Here is a 24,708-nt window from a genome sequence, read left to right as displayed (position 1 = left end):
TTTTCTGTATCCCAGCTTGCAGTCACACATCGCTGTTCCATCCCTTACCACGCATTCGCTATTGGCCTCACATGTCACGCCTTTGCAAAGGGGAAGCTCTGGAATCACACAGCAAAGAGAGTTTCCTTTTGAGCATGCAGAACACTGCTGGAAAACACATCTTACAATGTATCTGGAAATGAAGGCAAATGTGGTTTCCAGAGACTGCCAAGCTGACACAAAGGCCAAGGGATACAAGCAGTATGGACAGCTCTAAATTACTGCAGCCTAGGTAGTCAGGTCCTGCAAAACTTGGAAAGAAGAGATGATCTATCTGCTTTTCAAAGAAAGAACAGAGGCATGAAGAAGTGGTACATCTCGGCCACTGTCACAGAGTGGGGAGGTCACCCCAGCTTTTCCCTCTGTCTAGCTCTCCAGTGCTCAGATCATCTTCCCTCTACATTCCCAAGCTATTCATTGCCCCCCCCCCCCCAGCTGCTTTTGGGACACATGCATTCAAGCCCATATCACAGTTTAGCTCTAATAGTTCCTTTGCAGTTATCAATATATTTACCTTGGTCACATCTGGGGCCAGTGTAGCCTCCATAGCACGTGCAGCTTCCATTCCCATTGATGCCACTGTTGCATTCCCCATGCACACAGTCACACACTGCAAGGGAAGTCCAGACAAACCAGCTACAAGGCAGTGACAGGGCTCCAGGCATATACTGGCCAACAGCCCTTAGACTTAGCACTCTGATTTCCCAGTAATCCACAGAACCAGGAATTCACAGCAAATGCAGCTACTTTTAAAAGCTGTCTATGCCAGTCAGAGCTTACAGAGGGCAAACTGGATGTCCTGAGCTCAAGGAGACCAAGTACTGCTCTGTAAGACAAGCCTTGAAAGCAAGATCTAGACCAGCTTTTCAGGCATGTGTTTCAAATTCCCACTCCTCTTACTGCGGCCAGTGTGGAAGGAGGCAGTGTTATGAGTGCCTGCTACATCTGTATCCCACCATTGGTGTTGTCATGTGAGCACAACTACCAAGATCACACCTCTGTAACGACCTGGCAAGAAAGAGACAGGAAACTGAGATAGCTCTGGTAAGGGGATAGACAGATTTACAATAGGAAAAATGGACTGTTTTGAGTGAAAGACTGAGAATCATGTGTCTAACAGGACAGTGGATAGGGGCACAAAGACAAAATGCCAAGACACCTGCTACTGAACACTGACAGCTGGCACCCTCTCCTCCTCTCCAGCAGCCTTCTTCATTCAACCTTCCCCCTCCCTCCTTCCTTGCTTTCAGTTATTCATGTGAAGATTTCACTCAAATTACTCATTCTTACCTGACAGACAGTCTGGGCCAAAACGATTTTCATCTTGACAATCCTGGCAGGCAAACCCACTGTATTGCTCCTAGAAGGGCCCCCAAATGTCCCAGACGTTAATTTCTGTATCATTGTATTATTCCACACATCGTTATAGTTCAGTCTCTCCCCATTTCTGATTTTTTATGACAGCCAACACAATACATTAAAGAAAACTGATCTGTTAAGTGCTCCATTGTATTAGTCAATCCCCATGGCAAAGATCACCACAGTGTAAGCTGACACAGAGAGTGCATGCAAATGCCAGCAAAACTCTGGTGGGCACTGAGGAAACAATGTCAAAATGTGACAAGCATACAAGAACGTACCAGCTCGCTTCTGTTATCTCTGAAAAAGGAATCTGGAATTCACTAATGCCAATGGGATTTCTGACACTGATTTTACTAGGCCTGGGGACCTTCAGCATATATTTTAATTGAGATAAGGCATCTTTCAGTCAAATCCAAAATGAACCTTCCTTAAAGAAAGGCCCAAGAGGTAAGATTTTAGCTCACAATGCTATTAATTAAAGATGCTGTAAAAACACACAATTCATAAGAGAAAGTTTCAAGCCTAACACTGATCCATTAAGCTAAACATTTTAGAAACACAGCTCTGTATGATTCAAACATGCAGGGATTTTTTTTTATGCTTTTGTTGTAGTAAGTCTGAAGCCGTAAAGAAAAAAAAATTAACATTAGTCCTAAATACTCTTTCTGGACTCTTCTGCTTTTCCTGAGAAAGGTGCAGCACCAACTAATTTGGGTGATAAATCACCTACGTCTGGAAAAGGTGCTGTGCATTAAGAACCAAGTATCTCAGGGCTTCCTGCAGCCACAGACAGGCACTGATTATTTCAACTGCTCAGAGGGTTAAATCCATGCATTTTTTTCTTCATTTCCCCACAGAGATCCTTCCCAGCTCCACACCCTCACCACCAGTATCTTAGTGCTACTGCAGACCACACCAGCCCTCCGGGAAAACCACAGACACAGATGCTGAAACGACCCTCCAGGCAGAAGGACATCCTTCATCCAAAGCATCCGTACAGACACCGTACAACTCCCTCTGACAAAAGCACATGACCCTCAGAATAAATCATACACTGACCTTGCAGATGCAGGTCCCATTTTGCTGCATACCATCCAAGCATGTCCCATGGCCATTGCAGGGATTTTGAGAGCCACCTGCACACTCTACGCAGGCAAGAGATAGGCCAGATAAAGTAAGATTTAATACTTTAATTTAATACCAGCACCTGTATCCCCCTTTTTATCTCACCTTCCTCCAGGCATTCCAGTTGTGCAAAGGCAATGCCCTCTTCACCAGTGTAGTCCCTGCCTACGTATCCAGTACCAGTCGCCCAGTACTGGTGAATATGGCCAGAAGTGGCATCAAGGAGCAATCTGGCTAGTAGCTAAGAAAAGCCTTTTATTGAAAGTCTAAGGAAAAGTCCCAATGGGCCATAACTAACTAAATTTAAGCAAAGGCACTGAAGCATGTTTTGAGATTGAGCCACTGCTGCACCAGCAAGAGACAGTATCAAACATCTGAGGGCTGTTCTGGAACTGAGGACAGACAGGAGCCTGCTTTGCGAAGATATTGAGTATTTTCAGCTCTCCCTCACTTCATGAAGAGCTGGAATTGTGCTCAGAAAGCCAGTATCCACACATCTTTGGAGTGGGGTACCTCCAAATTCTGGGGACTATTTCTAGTAATTTTAGGCATGTGATTCCTCTGACTAAGCCATGTGTTTATTCAAACCACTTTGTGTGAGAACAGGCCCAAGCACTCAAACAATCTCCCATCCCATTTTGTGCAGGACTGGAGAGTGTCATTTCCATAATCAGTCAATCATATGAGAAGTGTTTAGCTTAGCAGGTCTTGCTTTGGGATTTTTGAGACAAGACAAATTCTCTTTACTTGGCATAAACCAGTGTGGGAGCTTTGGAATGGTTATTTTCACCTTGGATTGGAATTGCTAAGTATTTTCAGTGTCTGAATGGCTGACTAACTCCAGACTATACAGGAGCACACATGGCACACGTGCTGCAGACTAGGACACCAGAAAGAAACAGCTTCCTCTTCCTTTGGAAACTTTCTTAAAGAGGAACAAAAACATCCCTTTCCAAAAGCTTATTTTTAAAGAAGAGACAAAAGGAAGTTCTACCAAAGGAGATTATGTGTTAAATGCAAGAGGATTCAACTCATCTGAAGCAGAGATTCCTTCCCCATTATATTCTGAACCTCCAGACAGATAACAGATCTTGTGAGTGTTCAAGTAATAGTGGAAAAAAAAAAAATCACCTCAATGCATATTTAATGCCTCCTATTAAAACTGTTTGGTTATTCAATAGCTAGAGAATGTCATAAAAGGATGAAAAACTTACCATAGCATTCGGTACCCCAGAATCCTGGACAGCACTTTTTCTCCTCAATTTCCTTCTTACATATGTGATGGCACCCTGGCTGGGAAAGGGTATTTTCTCCTAACTTGACAGTGTATCTTAAAAAGAGCAATCCAAGATTCACAATTACAACACAAAACCAATGTATGCCTGTTGGAGGGTTTCTAAGCAATTACACTGCAGTGCGCTGAACTCTGAATAGAAGGAAGGACACTCATTCTCTCTGCACACAAGAGTTTGCACTTGGGTTATGTCTTCTCTAAGGATGCCCATTGGTCTAAGCCTCAAAGATTGGTTCCAAGAAATCTGCCAGGGACTGGACATGAGACAGGACCTTGGGCATCAGGACAGAAACTGTGGATGCTGGATGCTTAGATAAAGTCAGTATCTACAGGGTGACTCAACATTAAATTTCACACCTAAAGTAACCTCGAAAGAACAAAATCTCTTCGCAAGACTTGTCCCTTTCTGTTGCACTAAAGGTTCCAGGCTGAGATGCTGGAAATTTGGATTTAATAACTGTGTAATCTACAGACTCTCTGTTCAATCTTGGACAAACCCCTTTTCCCCAAAAGCAGCACCTCCTTTTCAACCCTTCATCCATCACCTCTACACACAGGGTAAGCCTTTGGTGGCAGTGTCTCTTGTTCTGCACGTATGCAGCACAGAACTATTCCTGGGTCTGCCCAGCAACCACCATGACAGCAGATAACACTCAGAAAAGCTGCATACACTCACATTATTCTTATACTTCATCTCATTTTTGGCACAATGTCCTTCCCAAAAGGAACTTGGAAATTGTCTCAATAGCACTGCTGCTTTGGCTTCAATCTGACTCCTATGTGTGTCTGTGCAAAAACTGCTATAAACTGCAAAACTGCCATGGCTATTTTTAAAGTATTTTGATAGAATAGTGAATCACAGAAAACAGTAGACAATGGAGCTATATATTAAGTTAACATTCACTACTGAATAGATATGCAAACAATAATCTATAGTGTTTCAGTTTTTAAAAACTTCCTAGTAAATTCAGTTTTCCTTCACCCTTTTCCTATTACAGCCAAGCTCAACAGAATAAGAGCAAGGAACATATGAACAAGCAATTGTCATAAAGTGAATTAGGAAGGTAAAAAGTTCAGAGAATTATTGCTGGAAGCTGGAAGGATATACAAGGGGAACTATCATTATATTATTTTTCTAATAATACACTATGGAATTCTGGGTCTGAAACAGGTTTCTATGCTAGACAAACCTCTGCTAAGTGCTTACAGCAGGATTAGCAAACTCAGGTTGTTTAGGGCAAGTTACAGGTAACAAACACGTAATTTCTTCCGTGTATATAGAACCTTATGCCCAGCAAAAAGTCCATGGAATTTGCAAGGAGGCAAGAGCAACAGTAATAGCGGCCATAAATCTATTTTTATGCCTCTGAAAACAAAACTTATTGCATCTTTAGAGCTCACAACCCATGTGTGTTCTCCTGAAGGCATACACACTACTTCTTACATAGCAAGGCTGCACCAAAACCTTAACATTGTTAGGAAATAGGCCTTACCTGCAGCCTCTCACTCCTAATCCTTGGGTCATCTTTAACCAGCCTCTTGGACACATCATTTTAGGTGCTGCAGCACAAGCAGTACACGCTGTATTCAAAGTAAACATCGTCTTGATATTGCATCGCATGGATTTTAACTTCAAAAGAAAAAACAAAATGGAAATAAGCCCAGATTAAATTGTTACCCTGGCCACTAATCTTGCCAACCTTCAATATCTTTAGCAACATTGCACCATTATTTAGATAGCAGTGGGGAGGACAGTGACCAGTGCAGCTGCTGGGAGGTACACCACACACTCAGATGGGCTAAACCATCATGTCATGCTGCTGCATGCTGCTCTGCTCGGATCTCAGCTAGAAAGCAATAAGGTAGATCACAGCTATTTTATCTTTCCCTTATGCTTCACAGTAAAAATTCAAACAATTTCTAAAATAATCATAACTGCGCACTGTTAATTTAAGCTGATCTTTTACAATCATGTGGTAGTGGTATGTGAGGACATGCCCTAAATTAATAACCCTTGTCAGGAGACACTGACTTAAAATTCAACATAGCATTTCTCTTTTCCATGCCATTGACATGATGCAGTTCACTGGTGGTTTCGTTGCTGTTCCATGGGTCTGAAGAACCACATGCATTAGTTCAGTCTATTACCCAGAGCCCAGGGGCCGCTCACACAAATATATCTCATGGCAATTTTCTTCAAGGCGTGTGCGAGGGTGGAGAGGTGTGGATTAAAATGAAAGGTGGTCTGTACTTCTCTGAACACCTGAATGGCCCTTCATGCTTTTATCCTAGATGAAAAGGACTCCATAAACACTGGCAAGATGACCAGGTTGGATGCTTGGATAATTCACATGGCTGGTGATAAATTCAGCATGAGTCCTTCCAACCCAAGCAGAGTAACTTTAGGGGTTTAGGTTTCCTCACAGGGCTTTCCCGAACCCCCATAACAATTAACTTTACTTCTTCAAATGAAACATAGCCTGAGCGACAAAAAACGTACAGCCTCAGAGCGAATAATCATCAGCATCAAATGCCAACTTGTTACTAAAACTCATGATTTTACCCCAAAAGCATTTCCTTGAATTTCTAAACTCCTGAAGGCAAGCAACTGCATGGAAAACTCATTGCTCATTTTAAAAAAAGACAATGTTTGCCACTGATGATGACAGAGAAAAGCTGGGAGGCACAAGCTGTGTTTGCCCGAAAAGGTCAGTGGCTGGAAAAAGCTCCATGCAGCTCACCTCAACTGTGCCTCTGCAGGCACTTTGTTTTCTAAATATAAACCCATTAGATCAGATTTTGGGAGGAGGCCTTGATCTGGGTTCTTTTAAGCCTATCCTGAATAATGGCCTTAATGCAGCAGCTCTCCTGGGCCCAGAACTTCTTGTTTTGGACTCCCATCAGCAATCTTAGCTTTGCTTCCTCTGAACTTTGGCCTAAATGCATATATTTGCCTCAAGGCAAGGCAGGAAGCCCATGGCTTCCCATCAGTTATCAACAGCTCAGGAAGGCCCTCCCAAATGATAGCCAGCAGACCCTGTCAGGAAAACCTCCTGAGAGATAACCCTCAAGTCCCAGGTCTACAGAGACATCTCCCTGGAACGTTTTCCTGACTCACATCCACATTCCCTCTGCCTGGACTTGTTGAGCTTTTTCTCATCTTCATGGATCCATCTTCTGAAGCCATCCATACAAGAATGCTGCCCAGTGAAGAAAGAGATTTCTGTGTCTCTGGTTGCCCTTCACATAGATGTTAATTTCTAGTTGTACATCTGGGCCTTTTCTTACTGTACAATAACTTCCACTTCCTTTAGTAGGAGAATCCCCAAAGAACCTGTTACGTCAAGGATTCCCTTGCATTAGGAACAGCTCGAACCCAATCTGAGATCCACCAAATCTACCTATTCATGTCCCGAGAGCACCAGCTTTACTAATTTCATGCAGCAGGAGAGAGATCAGCTTTGCTGTTCCTTATATTTCCACCCCACTGGCACGCAGTGCCGTCAAGAGATTTCCCTTTTTTCACAGAGCAAAACTGAGAAGACAGCCTCTATGGATGGATAAACCATGTGCTGCCTCTGGAGTACTTTGTCTTAAAAGATCTGCAGTGCTTGATGTGGTAGGGAAGTTGCCCATCTAACCAGCTGATTCAAGGACAAATTAGGTCTTCAGATTAAAGTTAGGCTTTTGAGAAGACCCATCTGAAGCCAGGCACACAGTTCTGACAGAACAGTACACCTCCTGCCTTTCTAGTCTCACCAAATCCCAGCTTTAACCTTCACTGAGACAAAGCTTTGGAAAGAGGAATGGGAAGGTGCCCAAGGAAGAAACACAGAGACTGATGCCTTCCCATGAGTTATGATGTTAACACTGTCAGAATTACCCCACAAACCTTTATCAGATGTCTTAGCCACCCTATCTGTATGAAAAAGACCACACAAACATTAGAGCACAAAATACCAAATGAAAACTCTCCAATCTTCTATTTCATCTTCACTTCCAGACATCAGGAGTTGGCTGTCAAAACACAGTTGGGCTATTAAATGTATCCTCTGTCACGCTGGTGGAGGAAGACACCGTTATGCTCACATTTTCCTTCTCTTTCCTTCATCAATGTGACTCCATTTCTAGATGGAGATGGACACTGGGAGAGAATGGCTATCACTCCTCCCTTTCAGCATCTTTTATTACTTGCAGCCCTCTAAGACAAGACAGGTTATTGTGGAATCCCCTCTACCCTACTTTCCTAGGACACTTCCTGATCTTTAGGCAGCTTTCCAGTAAGATCTTCCCCTTTTTATAAAGAAATACTCCTGTGTCAGCAGCAACAGGCAAGAGAAAAGAGGAAGAAAACAGCTGAGTGGAAAATAAAAAAGATATTTCCTTTCTTATTTGAGTGACAGAACTGATGAAGCAGTCATTTTCTGGAGAGTTTTGCTTCTTAAGAAAGCAGAAGAGGGAATCAAGGAACATAAATGCAGCTGTTTGAATACTCCAATTTTGGAGAGGATGAAAGACAGACAGGAGTTTGAGTCAGAGGTGGCTCCTGGGGCACAGCCTCATGATAAAAAATGAGGCTCTGCTCCCTTGGGTACATCTGTGACCACTGCTCCTAAGTTTGAAGATGCTGGAGAGGAAGCAGCAAGAGGGCATGTCTGCTCCCTGTGATGCAGCAATGCTACCTGGTGGGCTGAGAGTCAGTGAGGTGCATGGTGGCTATGCTAGGGAAAGGGGGTGAAAACAAGTCACTGTTCTGACCAGGTGATGTTGTGAGCATGAACTGTATCACACGTTGGGTACAACACAATGGAAAAGAAAGACTGGTGCTCTCAAACAGCTCAAAAATGAAAGGAGGCCCTTAGCAGAAGACATCTAGCTGTAGCCAAGAGAAGTTAAGAGCCAGGGTGCCTCTGTCCATGCTAAGCTCTGTTTTGCCAGGGCTGGACTGTGCTCTCTCCCTGCACTCAAACACATGCATGTGCGTGAGCAGCCATTGCCCTCTGTGCTTAGCTGAGACATATCTGAGCTTTTAAATGTTGTAGCATTTCCTTCTCTCCTCTCACTTTGACATGGATGTCCTTCCTTCTCAAGTGCTCATGTTTCTCCTACTCCACCTCAAAAGAATAAGCTGGAGAGGTTTTTTTTAAGGGCTACTTTCATTCCCCTCATTTTCACCCTTTATCTTTTCCTCCCAAACTGTAACACAAATCCTTCTGCATGGCAAAATCTCAAGGAAGAAAGAAAAACACATTTGGACGTCAGCGTTTGGCTCCAACAATCCTGGGAGCTGGTTCGGGAAACATTCATTATCTAATGAATCACCAAGTTTCCAGCACATGTGCCCTTTACAAAACAGAGATGTAGACACATGCTTGAGTCATTATAGTCATGTACCTCCCCAAGAAGCTTTCAATAACACTAGCTGAACAGACTAGTGTCTTCCGGACACATAAACCCTTCACATTTGTCCAGGGAAGACACTTTTCAGCATGAGGATGAACCATCAAGCTCAGAGATCACGTAACATAAGATCTACTGTTGCCCTGAGTGTTTCCTACTGTCTCAGCTGCAGAGCACTGGAGGCACAGGGACGCAGAAAGCACTTCCCTCATTTCCCACCTGCCTCCATTCATCCTCCAGTACAGCTTGGGATTGGCCTCCCCCCACCAGAAGAACTGTCATGGTTCTCACATCTGCTGCATCTTCCCCCACCCATGCCAAACCAAATCAGGCTAACACATTTGCTGTCATGTCTGATCCATCAAAACAGAACCCTGAGGTAACATCGCTGAAAAGCTAGCACAAAAGCTCTTTTCTCTCTTAATGGCCCCTGCAAGGCTCCTGCAAGCCAACGGAGGCCTCTTGTGGAATCACAGCACTTCTATTGCAGTCAGATCCAATGGCCATCCTAAACGATCAGAGAAGACTTCATCAGACTCATATTTTTCCTTATCTCCCATTATAACTTTTCAAAAGTTTCTTCTCTTTCTCCAAAAAAAGCAGCCTTTTAGGGAAAAAAAAAAAAACCAAAAACCCACCAAACCAACAAACTCTAAAAGGGAGTTATTTTACCTGGATTAAATAAAGTGCTCCAGAGGTGATTCCAAACACTGCCCTTCTCTGTGAGCGGGTACTTATTACCTGACACAACTTTTTCACGTCAAGCCAGACACCTGAGTGATTTGAGAAATCAATACAGTGTCTCAAAGTGAAGAGACATAAATTTTCACCTCCACCAGTTGAAGATGTGAGCCCATGTTTCTGAACGCACAGAACCTATGCTTCTAGACAAAGGAAAACCACCAGCAGAGACACTTCTTCATGTGATGATCCTACAAACTGAAAGTTCATGAGGTTCTTACCTTATTTGTACGCCTATTAATCATTTATGGTCCTTTTGTTAAACAAAAGTTTCCACTCAAATTTCTGACACTGAAGCATCTTCTCAGTGCTCTGGCTTTTTATAAATAGAGTCTTTCAGACTCACATGCACGTTCCTTAGCACAGGTCTCTCCACTCCCCACAAGGCCCATCATTGTCTTTCAAGACAAGACAACCCTTCCATAGCTTGGATCCCCAGGGAATACAATTTCCAATGCCCCACACAGCTTCTGACTTTGCAGACCAGTTCATTCTTCCAACAGCAGGTCACCAGAAAGGTGATGGCAGAAGACAGTATAGTAGGAATTAGTGTGAATTCTAGCCTACAGAAGATGGGATGCCTCACCATGGAGCCTAGAGAACAGATCTACAAAGGCATCATACATACTTTTCTAGATGTTGCTGCTAAACACAAGAACAGAGATAAAAGAATCAAAAGAAAACCAACAAAACTGAAACAAAATGGCAAGTATTCCACACTCCTCACCGGGGTGCTGCTGGGAAACGTACCTGAAGCAAATATATTTACCCTATTGCAAAGCATCAATTTGCTGAGATTTTTTATTTATTTATTTATTTTTAATAAAATTCTCCTGGGAAGTTTATGGACCTGTCCTGCCACATACTAAGCTCCCATCACACATACTGAAGGAAGCGGAAGACAAAGATGTTGAGTATATTCCTTTCATACTGCTACTTTCACATACAGTGTGAAACAATTTAAAATTCAGGCAGCTCCCTTCAACCTTATTTGTAGTTCCTCAGTTTAGACTACACACATACATACCTACACATAAAAGATACTTTACAACAAAGAAGATACTTTACAGTCCTGAAGCTTAATTATGGATGTTATCCTACATATAACTAAAAGTCAGTGAAAAAAGAAGTTTTGGGGAGGACTATTTCATAACATGCAACCATCTAAATATGAAGAATCATTCAATTAACATTTAAACAAAGACTCACAGACTTACCTTCTGACTCTGGCAGTTAGCTGTGGGAGTGAAGCATGCTGCTAAGAAGAAAAACAGCAACCCAGGAGGATGCATTTTCATGCTTTTACAGGCAGGACCCTTTCCACAAAAGGGGTGGCGATAGAGGCTGCAATTTCTGTAAGATAAGACCGCCTACTAAGAATCAGATCCAAGAAAAACCAGAGGTTAAAAGTAAACAGGGAGAGAGCATTTTCGCACTGTGCTCTGTGGCTGCAAAGCCTTCAGAAGTGGATCTGCTACTTGGAGCATTACGTCTGAATTGATACCACCTTTTTCTTTCTTTCTATTCTTACTTAAATGCACAAGCAGAACTCCTTAGTAAAAGGTTTACTCAAAACAGGAACATCTACGGATTTCCTCTTACATATCAGTTCAAAACAGAAGGAAGGAAATCCTTAGTTTTCAACTAATTGCAATGAAAAAAGGTTAACTGTATGCTTAACTGAAGGCAAATCCAATGGGCAAACTTAAACACCATGAATTCATAAAGGGTAAGTTAATTTCCTTTTATCACTGATGTTCGTGTGTCCACACTACCTCAAAGAGAGGGTAGACCTGATCATTGCCTATCCCAAAGTATACATGAACAAAGCAATGCAAATGACATGCTGTGCTTCAGAGGAATAATGCAAGCACATTGTATCAATCAATCAAGCAAGCAAGCTCTTTGGGTAGGCTTTGGTATTTAAAATATTTAAGTTTCTCAGCAAGAAAAGCATCAAATTTTGCAGGTGTTATGGCAGCAATGGCAAAATACATCATTTTCCAAGCACTCTGCTGACAGCTTGATGAGTCCAAGGAACACCTCCATAACACTCAGAAAAGTCCTAAAATTTGATTTAAAAAATACATGCTAGCCTGAGGTATGGTCTGCAATTTATTTTCTCCTTTTGAACACCAGAAATAACCAAGAATTGATTATCAACAGATTTTACATGGACTTTGTCTCCCTGTGCTACCAAGAGAACCCACAGTACTGAGTAGTCCAAGGACTGTTTCTGTTAGTAACAAATCCTGTTTAATTTTTGAGCCATTGATAGCACATGAAGGTGCCTAAATGAAGCTAGGATAAGAAGCTGTTCTTGTCTTTACATAAATAATTGAGAGCATTACTATTTTTTTGCCCCCTGCATACACACATACACATGCTAACATACGAAGGACATAAAAACTGCAGTACTTACTAGCGCCGTTAATTGTGCTTTACCTCTTCTTCCATCCTACAAAGAGAGCCAGCATGATGACCAGCCAGCACTATTATATATCCTGCACTAACAGGAAGCAGATAAGGCACACAACCATCCACTGCAACCCATTTGAGAAGTACCAGCCCACAGCTCAATCTGACAACTCAGCCCACTTGTCCTGTTAACAGGACAACTGCAGTGTCAGAGGGTTCACACAGCTCTAGAAATCACTTGGTACCCTGTGTGCCTGTGAAACGAGGCATAGTCCACATAGCTCAGACCACTTCTGGTGGGATGGTAAAGTCGCAAATGGACAGTGGGAACATTCTTGTAGAGGGGGCATTAGCATGGAAGCTGTACGCCTTCTTCATCCACAGTCACGGTACTAGGCTGGCCTTGTAAACAGAAGAATGAGACTGCTAGTCTTAGGCACACACATCTATAACAGGCGGCCTAGAAGGATGTTGACTGCTGCTTGGTGGGTTTCCCAGAGCTGGGTATATGATACAAGGATTATGTTGTCAGAGATAGCTAATAAGTTTTTAAAGGCGAAAATAGACTACCCTGAGGCACCTGAAGAGGCATAGGCATCTTTTAAGGAACCTTCAGACCATTTTCTAAATGATTTGACACTAAAAATGGTACAGGGGAAAAAGGACAAAGACAGACTGATTCCAAGGCTCTCCACTGCTGCTTGTCATTACCTACTACAAGGAAACTAGGAAGAGAAGTGAGAGATGGCTTGGTGACAGTCCCATCTGATTTAAATCAGATTCACAGCAGCATCAAAAGGTTCACAGCCAGCTTCTTTATCTGACTATATATCATTTAAAGACAAGCAATGCAACAGCAAAATACAAGTAAAAAATGCAAACACTGAGTAGTGCCGCTGTACAACAGCAGAGCATAAACTGAAAAAAATCAAAAGATGATCTGTCATCAGATGCTGCTTTCCTGATCAAGTGGCACAGCCAGCATGTTTCAGTCACTGTTTATGAACTGCTCTGAGGGAATGGAAACTTACTTTACTGATCACTGTTGCTGCACCTGGAACGCCAAACCCCTTATCAACTTTGGGTCTATGTGATTCTGTGAATTAAGAAGGTGAAGCACCAAGTGCCTCCAAATTAATGGGTGACCAAGAGCCATTAATAATACTCAGCGCACAGTGGAAAGACGCCATTAGACTTGCAGTGGTATTGTCACCAAAGATGGCAACACGAGCATGGAAACAACACAGGGAGCAAAGCTGGGTGAAAAAAACTACTGCTCCACTTACACTGTTTCCGTTCTTGTCTAATGGATGGATTCCTCCTAGGCAGACAGATGGACTTTCTCATGGATGACATCAATAAAAGTCTTATGACTTAGAGACAAAATGCATTGGATTGATTTTTGATTGCACTGTTTTGTCCAACACCCTTCAAAACTGTCAATAAATAAAAAAATCCAGTTCCCTCACTCCTGTCTACATAAGACCAGTCCATATAGAGGCATCTGCACAAAGCATTTAAATCTTCTAAAGTCCCACAAAAAAACATCCTGAGATCTGTCAGAGAGCTCAACATCTGTTTGCTTCTAAACTGTCCAGAATTTACCCAGGAAATACCCAGTAGTGCATTAAGAATGAAGCCATGGGACTTGCTATGTCATTAGCAATTATAGGAATATATAAGACAGGAAAACTAGGGGGAAAAAAGCCTTCATCAGAAGTAAAATTTATAGGCAAGACTTGTAAGGATCTAATGACAGAGCATGTGAACAACCCTGTGGAGGCAGGGTAGAAGGATTTTCATTCACATCCTAGTCAATATCTGATTAAACAGTATTGTGCAAATCCAGTTTTAAAACATACAGTAGTTGTCGCCAACTGTCTGCCAGTGTGCTTATCTGTGAGGTTTAGCATGGGGGCTTTTGTTTGTTTTGGAAAGCACAGCAGTTGACTTATCAGTCAAGTGTCTCCCCTGCCCATTCAGCAGAAGGCAGCTGGTTTAGCAGTTGAAGTCACAGATGTAGGTCTCAGAAGCATCATCTTCAACTTCTGGCCCTGGCACAGACTACTTCTACAAAACACTAATAATTTGTCTTGTGGTCTCAGTCTCACAAATCATCAGCAGACCGTTGGCAAGCAGCACTGCTCAGGATTTTTTCCTCACTTGCTGTTTTTCCTTCATGCATTGATGAAAGGTTGGGTCCTCCGAAATAACTCGTCTAAGACCTGGCTTTTTTTTTTTCTTTGAACACATTAACATCCAGAGTTGAGAAACTGCTGGCAAAAACTACTCAACCTGTTCCATGGGAAAAAAAAAGAGTAGCCTGGATAAAGGCAAAGGATATAGCTACAAACGCTTCCAGCCTCCGTGCCTGTGTCAGACATTGCAGTTTAAAATGCTGGGTCACCAGCCCTCCTCTGTGATGTGTGCAGCCCTGGCGAGCTTGGGCAATTTCCTGCTATTGAAATCTTTTGTTTAAGCAATCTTTACAGAAATTATAGAGCCAGGACAAAGGATTTGCCATACAGTCCACATGGCTTCTGCTGGACCTACTAGTTGGTTATATCCACAGGGAGAAATGGACTCTCCTTTCACTCTTCTTAGAAAGCTAGGAAAGAACATAAAGTCCCTTTGCTCTGAATTATAAGTGTGTAAGAAGGCTATGAGGTACTACCAAAAGATTAAACAGACCAATCCAGAAATGCTTGTGTGTAGAAAGAGGGTCAGCTGTACCACACTTACTGAACCTACTCCTGAAGCTCTTGGTGAAGAGACTAGGATACAACCCTAATTTTTTTTGCCTTTTTTTCATCTTGGCAAATTGGAAAGTACAGGAATTTTATTAAAGTTCACTGACAAAACAAAAAACCAGAAGGGTCATACAGTAAGCAAAGAGGAGTTCACTTATCTCTCTCTCACACGTGCACACATGCAATGGTCCAAGCAGACAGGTAGAGCTGCCTGAGCACAGTGTTGTCATGTCAGTCAGGAAGAAATTATCACAGCTGCTCACATCCTGTTAGGTAGATACCTCGAAGGGCAGCAGTACAAATGTCAGTACATAAATGCTGGAAGTCCTGGCTTGTTCATTGCTATTGACTCCCAGTTCCTTTAAATACGCTCCTGCAGTGAAAGCCAGCTACATACGTCCCATCTCTTGGTTTTATTTTTGTACTTTTCTCACCTATTAAGCAGTGCTCTGGCCTTGTTCTGAGAGAGTCAAGCACTAAATTCCCCACAGATATTGAATATGAATTAGAAGTCTGAGTAAAAATCTTTTGAACAGGCTGAGCTATTGAAACTCGGCACCTGCTCACATCAGCGTGATCAAAGAGGCAGTGTGTTTTCCCCATGGTGATGGCTGCTTATCCTTCACATACTGTTACCTATAAGGGATAGAAAGGGCCTATAACATGCCTGCCTGAGAACAGCATGATAAAGATAGGAGTTTGGATTCCACTATCCCATCATTTTCAACAATCTTTAGAGATGATGTGAGTTCTTGTCATCTTCTCTTAAAGTCTGAAGCACAAGGGCTTTGTGCCCAGCTTACCAACCCTGGCTATTACTCTTTATGCACCTATTCAGGTGTTGGGCTTTTTCTAGTGTTGGACAGAGTCCTTAGCACTTTTTTGGTCTAGTGAGTTTCATATCCCCCCTTTTTCCACACTAATTTTTAGCTTTCCAAATTACTAACTGCCCTTCAAAATTAGGTAGACAGCAAGAAACAGGAGTTAGCAATCTGTTTGCTCTGAACCACACTTCACACTTTTCCTTGCATTGCTGCTTCTCCGACTAGATTTAGTACATTCAAGTAAGAAGTAGCAGCATTTTGTATTAATTCCATTAAAAAAGAAACTCCTTATCAAAGCTGACAAGAACAGGAGGACACATCAGGAGGGCTGATGTAAATACACCACCATTCAGTACATCTACACCCAGGCAGATCACAGAGTGCTGTAAAAGCAGCACAGGAATGAACACAGGACAGACAGGATGCAGGTCACTCTATCATGTTTTTTTACAAAGACAGCAGTTTAGCTCAGGTCAGGTCAGCACCTTATTTACTTTCCTTCCTAACGAAATTCAGATGGAATTTTCCAATTGTAATAAAAGGGAAGTTTCAAAACTTTTGGCCAGATCTTCAGCAGATGTCACTGAACATAAATAATTACATGGGTCTTCCAAGGGTGACACATCTACACCAGCTGCAAAGCCAGACTATGGAAGTCTAAGATGGTTTAGCAGGTACCTTCTTCAGGCAACTATCTCCACCTGCCTACACGCACTTTTAGCTACTCAGATGTTGTCTTAATGTTAAATAGGGTTGGAAATTGTAAAAGATCTGGGTATGAAGGATTACTAAAGAAAAATACACATGCAGGCTCCATAGCACTCTTGCAAAAAGGAAGGAAGAAATCAAGACTGTCTCATGTGACCACAACCACTTACAAAACAATTAATTTTACAGAACTTTCTCTAGAAAGTAATTACGGAAAGCTCTGAGAAACCTTTATGAAATGAAACAACCAGCTAATTCATAAAGCTCAGGATGAAGGATTGTGCATTTTCAAGGAAAACTCTTTAAATAAATCCCTTTGTATAGAAACAAACAATTACATCAGAATTAAACAACAGGCTGGTGCTGAGGAATGACAGTAAAGAGAATCCTTCAGCTTAGCACTGCACTTAAATAAACAGAAATCCGCACCCAAATCATTGTAGCTCCAGCAGATTTTAACATGGGCAAAAGAGCAGGGTATCAGATATGTGGTGACAGGAGAGAAGGAGGATTTCTTGGTTTGGGTTTGTTGGGGTTTATTTTTTAAAGAGAAAAATTAAAAAGAGCTGAAGTGTCAGAGAAGACACTTTACTTCACATAGCCCATGTGTTCCTTGCTAGAGTGTAAAAGATTATTTATCAGAAAAAGATGACCTGAAAATAAAGAATTCTGGTAGCACCACAGCTGAGATACTTAATGGAAGAATAACTGGAAGAATACTGTCGTATGTATCTAATGAATGACTGAACATTTTGTTCATCTTAAAATGTGATCACAGTTTACCAACAACTCAAAGGGAAATTGTACCTTTGCCCTGGATTAATAATCTGATCTAAAGGGACAGATTTAATGTTTTAAACAGCTGTGGACTTCAAAGAATTTCAAGTTTAATCACAGCTGTGTTCTTGCTGCAATACAATCTTCAAGGAGACCTTGACTGCTCAAACTATGTAACAAGAGGGGATTATCCTTGCTTATTCTAATACAAGATTCTATGATATGCATTAATGTATTAAAATAAATCTGAACAGTTGGGCTTTACAAAAGATGCTTAGAAAGAGAACTCGGGTCTGACTCAAGCAGAGGGCATCCCCCAGGACGGGCCTTACGAAAAAGATGGAAGCAAGGTTGGCTTATCCGGAAATAATGACAAGTATAACTCCCTAGACAGATCTATTCATGTTGGCTCATTAATAGTTTGGCTCAATAGTTCCAAAGGACTCAATACAGATTCCCTTTGCATTCACTTAAACCATAAACCACAGAATCACAGAATCCCAAGGGTTGGAAGGGACCTCAAAAGATCATCTAGTCCAACACCCCTTCAAGAGCAGGGTAACCTAGAGTACATCACACAGGAACTTGTCCAGCCGGGCCTTGAATATCTCCAACATAGGAGACTCCACAATGCCCCTGGGCAACCTGTTCCAGTGCTCTATCACATTGTAAATAATCTACTTATCTGGTAAATTCTCAAATGCTTTGCATATCAGACTACTCAAGTTGCCACAGGTTCCTCCTAAGTGTTACCTACAAGAATTACAAGTGATTAAAAAATTTACATCAGAAAGAATGAAGACCTAAGCTTTTAATTATGTTTTCCCTAGATTTTTTTATTTTAGAAATTAGGGGTTTTTCCTAACTGATGATGATTAAGCTTACATGAACATAAGCATCCTTAGCTTTTCAGGGAACAGATGACCTCTAAAATACAGGAAAATTTACTTTTCCCCAAGAGTCTACCATAGTCCTCAAGAGTACCTACCTTAATAGTTCAGTTTGGTCTAATCTTGAAAGGGGTTAAGTTTCCTCTGCTGAAGTGTGAGAAGAGAAGCACTCAAGTAATGCTCCTCATCTCTTTGGTTGCTTAGGGAACTCCACTGCATCCTGCAGTACAATCTGGCTGCCTGTGTCTGTCATCCTTGCACTGACTGCAACATTTCCTTGCATCTGGAGCACAGCCAAGCTCCACATCAGCATGGAAAAATACTCCATGGAACCATCAGATTTCCAGCTCCACTGTGGACTTGCCATTCTTGGGGAAAATTCAAAACTTGTTTGGACCAGGCCCTGAGCAATCTGTTTGAAGTTTGCCCTATTGTGAGCTTGACTGCTGGACCTCCAGAAGTCTCTTCCAACCTAATTTCTTCTATGTGTTTTCCTAAGGAGCATCAGTTTTAAGCAACATCATCTGGCACATATGTATCAAAACTGTTTCCTCCCTTCTTATTCCCAGTGGATATAGGAGTCTTTTTTCAAAGTCTCAGTGTTCATAATACTAAGGACTTTACTGTCACAGGGAAGGATAAGCTTATTGGGCATGATAATAACTCTGTGACAGAATTCTTTTATTTGACCAAGCAAGGAAAAAAAACCTTCAGACTTTGTTACCTTCACTGTCCTTTGATTACTTACAAGACTTTATAAGTTAGGCTGAAACTTGCCAACTTGGATGACAGCTTGGAAAGCAAAGTCCTAATATCTGACGAAGAAGCAAAAGTACTTGAAATATAACCTCCTTAAATTGTATTTAGAAGCCGCAGATCCTCCGTTTCCATGACAGCTCTATTTCTGGACCAGTAAAAACTTGCTATAATAGAATAAACTACTTTCTTCTTTCATCTTGCTGCATATTTCATACTTTACAACACACTCTAGGAACATAGCATGTGCTGCTGAACTGCCATATGGTATCCTGCAAACACAAAATAAATTCAAATAAAGACAAAGCCAAAAGAAAACTGTCAAATTACACTTTATTTGTATTGACAAGATAAGCAAAAGAAAGACTGTGTTCAGAGATACAAATTCATTATTTGCTGACAAAATGCTTATATACCCATGTTGGGTATTTCCACTTTCAAGACAATACTAACTGGATTTTTTAAACAGGTAATTCCCTTTATCCTAGGATAAGGAAAAAGAACTCCCATGAAAATGTCACATGAAAATCTGTTACCTGCTTTTGGCTCAAATTTTCCTAAGTTAATGATTGGCAGCAAATAATCGCATTTGGCCTCAAAGAAAAACATATGTAAAACTGTAAGATCATTAAATAATATGCATTAGAGCAGAATACCCAAAATACTTCTCATACAAAGAACATTGCACTTGAACATACACAAGCATTTACCCTTATTTACACATTAAAGTTTGTATAGAACAGCAAGACTGATATATACAGAAAATTAGCAGAAACCTTAACAGCCCTAGACAGCATATCTAGTGTTGACTCCTTAATTTTTCCATACAGTTTCCCAGGATGTGTCATGATTATTTTTTTCATTATACACTACTGCATAAAAAATAGACTTTATAAGAAGTTCAGTCCCCAGTTAACATGTCAGAATATTTCTATATACTATTAAATGTTCACTGCACTAGGGAGCTAGGGAGTCCACGTCACCTCCTTATTAAAATACAGAAGTTAACAGGCGCTATTTAAACACTGTGCTTTATCTCAAAATCATGTACCTGTGCAATAACTAGCCAGTGAGTTCCAAAGGCAATTCCCTACCACACAGGATCTCCCACTGTCTTGCAAGCAATGAAATTAATTTCTCCCTGCTTTCTGCACTTGGGATAAAGATGCACCACTGGATCTCTCTGCTCCTGCTGCCTTCTTGTTTAGCATTTCCCTTTGGGACACTATGAGTTTCTCCAAAGTGATCCAGTGTTAAATTCTGCATCAGATCCTGATTCTGAACATCATCAAACACAAACGTAAGGGCCTGTGGATATGTCTGATAACCCATAAGCACCCTATCTAAATCCCGGATTCGTCTTCCATCTGCAAGTTGATACTTATCTCTCTTTGGCGGTTCCTTAGCAAATTCAGGCAGTGGGTAACTGATATAATCTTCATCAAAGAGAAACAGATCAGAGCTCGTTAATATAAGTGTTTTAGGTTGAAGCAAACTAGCATTTTGGGCAGATCCTTCAACATGATTTACTTGAAATGCCAACACATACAGAAGGATGTTGAGGGACTGAAGATTAGTCAAACCATCCATCTTCTCTGCCACTAGAAAAGCAAGGTCCCCAATTTCCTCTTCATTTGGATAAATAAATTTTACTCTGCTAGAGTGAATGAGTTCATAATTCTCCATTTTTCCTGCAAGAAACATACATTTTTATATTTAGCACTTTAAAATACTTTCTTAATGTATTAGCATCTGCAACTAACCTTTGACAGTTGGCTGCAGCTGGAAGAATTCAAGGTTTGGATCTATTCATATACAGTTTTACTTATGTATAATATCGGAAGAATTGTATTTGGATTGCAGATCCTTACTGGAGTCTCCTCTTGCATTACCAACATACTTTTCCGCAAATTTCTAGCCACATAACTAGTTCAGGGAGTTGGCAGAAGAGGTTCCAAATAAATACAGCTGGATTCTCAGAGATGATCCACCCCCCCACCATCTGACCTCCTCTGCCTCCTTCCCACTCTCCAGTTCTGAAAACACTGAAAGCATTATTAGATCACAGAGCACAAACAAAATCCCTGCTTCTTTTAAGCAGAGAGAAAAAGCAGAAATTAAAACAAAAAAGGAAAATCATTCTGATTTTTATGCATTCTGGAAGGGCAGAAGGTGACACAGTTCCTTACTCCCTAAAAGTGGTGAAATACAACAGAGAAAACCTTTAAGGAAGCATGCCAGCTTTTTTCACATAAACTGATCTAATAAAAGATGCCTTCCCATTAGACCTTGCACTTTCTGGGCTTACACAGCTTCTTAGCACAGTAAGGGTAACAGTCATTCTTCAGGGAAATGCCATTTTATTTCGTGCCTTCAACTAGATTCAGAATTCTAAGCAAACGATTTCACCTCATATAGGAATTAAACCTAACACCTTAAAAAAAAGCCTAGTTTTCACCACATTCTCACAGAATGACAGGATTCTTTTATTTGACCAAACAGAAAAAAATAACCTTCAGTCTTTGTTACCTTCACTGTTTTTTGATGACTTTATAGGTTAGGCTGAAACTTGCAGTAGAGCTACACTAATGTACACCCCAAAATACTGTATTGGAAGTGCTGTTTCTGCTGGACTCAAGAAGCTATCACTAACTTCATATGTGCAAGACTTTGTATTTAACAATTCTGTTTAGATAAGGAACATGTAAGAATTAAAGTCAGAGAGTCTGGTTAAAGTATGAAATGGGAAACAACTGATGCATAAATTTCCCTCGAAAGAGTTTTTCATCAGTACACTTTAGATAATGCCCTAAGTATGATGCCCAAGTAACTCATGACAAATTGAAAAGACTACCTACCTGTGTTTTTGCTCCCAAATTCAGAGTAGAAGTCTTTATCTACTGGTTCAGGTGAAGGTGTTCGTGCAAGCAAGGACAGAACTGCCATAAGCTGCTGTATGAAGGTGTGAGTGTTGTAACTGTCTCTTGTCAGGCAGGTGACTATATGATCTGCAGAATGTCCTGAAGAAAAGACAGAATATAAATCACTCACAGATCTGTAAATGGCGTTATCATTTCTTCAACCAACATACAACTGTCAACAGAAAAGGATTACTTCTCCTGAAAATATGCATTATTCTGAAAGCTTTCAAATCTTTGGAAAACAAAATACTTACAAATACCACAAAAAAAAGAAAGAAAATATTTTAAATCATGAGAAATTATAATGTACACTTAGGATTTAACTGTTCAACTACTGCTGTAGGGATTCAACCTCTTCTTATGATTACAATTTATCTTACAGAAAAAACTGCCCTCAGTTTTCTTTGTTACACATAAAGTCACTTCAAACAATTTCCACAAGGGAGATTTCACCCCCAAAACTCTCAATGCATTCAGAAGGCATTTTAGAACACAGCAGTGTATGCTCACATGCATGCACATTTTGCAACACATGGGCAGTACCTTGATTTCACTCCTTATTGCAAGCCAAAGCCTCAGAATTTAGGTTTCCCTTCTGACATGTCACTAAGTGAATTTTTAAGATCACTTGTGGGACCAATTAAATCTTTGATATTAAACTTCCCATTAAGATGTTGCAAGACAGCATATCAGCTACCGGCACAGCACCAGTGTTACATTAACTTGATTTCTTTAAAGAAAATAAAATATACACTTCTACTTCACTAATAAAGACAGGAATGCATCTAAGATAAGACTAAACAGACCAAACAGAACTGGAAAAACTTAAAGTTCAACATGTACTCACCAGTAATTCGGAAGTATTGGTCAAACAGGCCAACATTTACTGACTGCAAGTCATTAAGTTTTAGCACAAAGCAGCAAGAGAGGTGGAAAGAACTATTTTCACAATCTGAGTCTTCTTTGTTCCAAAAATCTGTTGATAAAGGATATATGATAAAAAGTCAAAAGAAAAAATATTCTTCCTTTCCATAAGCATGATTTTTATATTAAAATCTTATACCTGTATCATACTCAAAGGAAGAAATTTGGAAGAAAGGGGGAACAGCAACTAATTTCTCAAGCAACAAATACAACCAAATCTCCTTGTTAGCAGCATTTCTTGAAGTACATGTCACATCACATTTAAATCAGCAGGTGAATTAACAAACCACTTTCACTAATTGAACACACACCATGAGTTTCATTATCCTTCACTTACCATTTTGGTTATGAAAGGGTCATTAGCTGCCTAGGTGTTGCTAGGGACTACAGAATTAAATCTGAGAAAGGCATGGATACAACAGCACATGGAAAGGTCTACTTTGAAAAGCAGCCATGACTGAAAACCCTGGTTTTTGAACCTAAAAGCCTTATGCAAGTATTCTGCACACAGCAAGCTGTGCCACTCCCTCCCTCAAATAGGAGGGCCAAGTAAGAATATTGACCAAACCTGGTACTGAAACTGAAGACAAACACAGAGTAAAGGATTAAGTTAGTAATCTTACTAAAGGGTCAGAATAGTTTCTTACCTGACTGGCACTCATCAGCATGAATGAAAGAGTCATCCAAGAGAAAGTAAACAGCTTTTGTTGAGAGAAGCACACAAGCCATCACTTCCACATTGGGAGTCTTGTAAAACAGAACTGAAGACCACATGAGATGTCTCAACTCTTCATTTTCCACCTAAGATATAAATTGCATTTTATAAGTTATCTGCATACTTTGATATTTCAGATAGTTTCATCATCCTAGAAGCAACTTTAGATTATTGGAAAAACAGTTTCAGAATCTGAAGCATCTGACCATGCTATAGTCAAGTATCTGTCTACTTGAAAGTGTCTTGTGCTTGGATCACAACAGAAAAATAATTCTGATATAATTATTCTGTTTTCTGATGAAAACTAGAAAACAAACATATAGTATACAAAACTTTCTAGAACAGACCCTATACATGAAATTTTCATCAACAGCTAAGCAGCTCCAACCAAGCCTCAACAAGTCTATTGAGCCTTCAGATGCTACTGAGGGGCTGGATTCAAAGATCCTTAAGAGAGGACCAGAAGCACAGCTTGCCACTACAGCTGCTGTTCCAATTAGGCATCTTCTCAGCTTGATGAGCCTATTGTGAATTCTCAGATGAGTCACCTGCTTGCTTTATCAACTTCTCCTGGTGTAAAAAAGAGAAGCACAACTTAACTTGTGCTTACTTATATTTGGAAGTGATGGTAATTGAATAAAAAGTATTTCTCAATGAGCTTTTCAACTGACTTTTGTACTCAGTCCACAATGATTTATCACTCAAACCCACATGAACTTTAGGCAAGATTTGTACTTTTAAATTTGATGTTCCCCACATAGATTATAAATCTTTCTCAGAAACTAAGTTTATTTGCTCATGTTTCTGGAGTACCTACCACCATGCACATGTTATATTCATGCACTCATATTACACAAAGGAATCAGAGCCCTCATTGATTTAGCTAGATACCATCACAAAGTAATTCCGCTCCAGTTTTCTTTCCTTTTGCCACTTTAAAGAAAAAAAGAGGGACATTCTTGGAGTAATTATATCAAGACATACAATAACACACACTCCTATTCTGCATCAAGGTTCCTGAAGGCAAAATATGCCAAAAATGAAATAGCAGGCAGCCTTCTGAT

General features: G+C 40.7%; 1 protein-coding gene across 3 annotated transcripts in view; it reads right to left on the bottom strand.

Annotated features, from left to right (window-relative positions):
* Positions 1–5,318: 5,318 nt before the first annotated feature.
* The window catches only part of NISCH (nischarin), a 44,884-nt gene continuing 25,494 nt past the window's right edge, over positions 5,319–24,708 (bottom strand). For 2 of the 3 annotated variants that reach the window (XM_080625330.1, XM_080625331.1), the window contains exons 18-21: positions 23,577–23,730; positions 22,853–22,981; positions 21,943–22,104; positions 19,399–20,775 (exon numbers count right to left, since the gene is read on the bottom strand). In XM_080625330.1, coding sequence (XP_080481456.1) covers positions 20,147–20,775; positions 21,943–22,104; positions 22,853–22,981; positions 23,577–23,730 — 1,074 coding nt within the window. In that variant the 3' untranslated portion in view covers positions 19,399–20,146. Of the gene's footprint in view, positions 5,451–11,178; positions 11,315–19,398; positions 20,776–21,942; positions 22,105–22,852; positions 22,982–23,576; positions 23,731–24,708 lie in introns of those variants that run through there. The other variant, XR_013957624.1, reaches the window with a different exon arrangement.

The sequence above is a fragment of the Psittacula echo genome, assembly GCF_963264785.1.
Source record: "Psittacula echo genome assembly, chromosome: 9".
NCBI classification, from domain to species: domain Eukaryota; kingdom Metazoa; phylum Chordata; class Aves; order Psittaciformes; family Psittacidae; genus Psittacula; species Psittacula echo.
The sequence above is the reverse complement of the archived record's forward strand: the minus strand, read 5'-3'. Positions and strand labels throughout refer to the sequence as shown.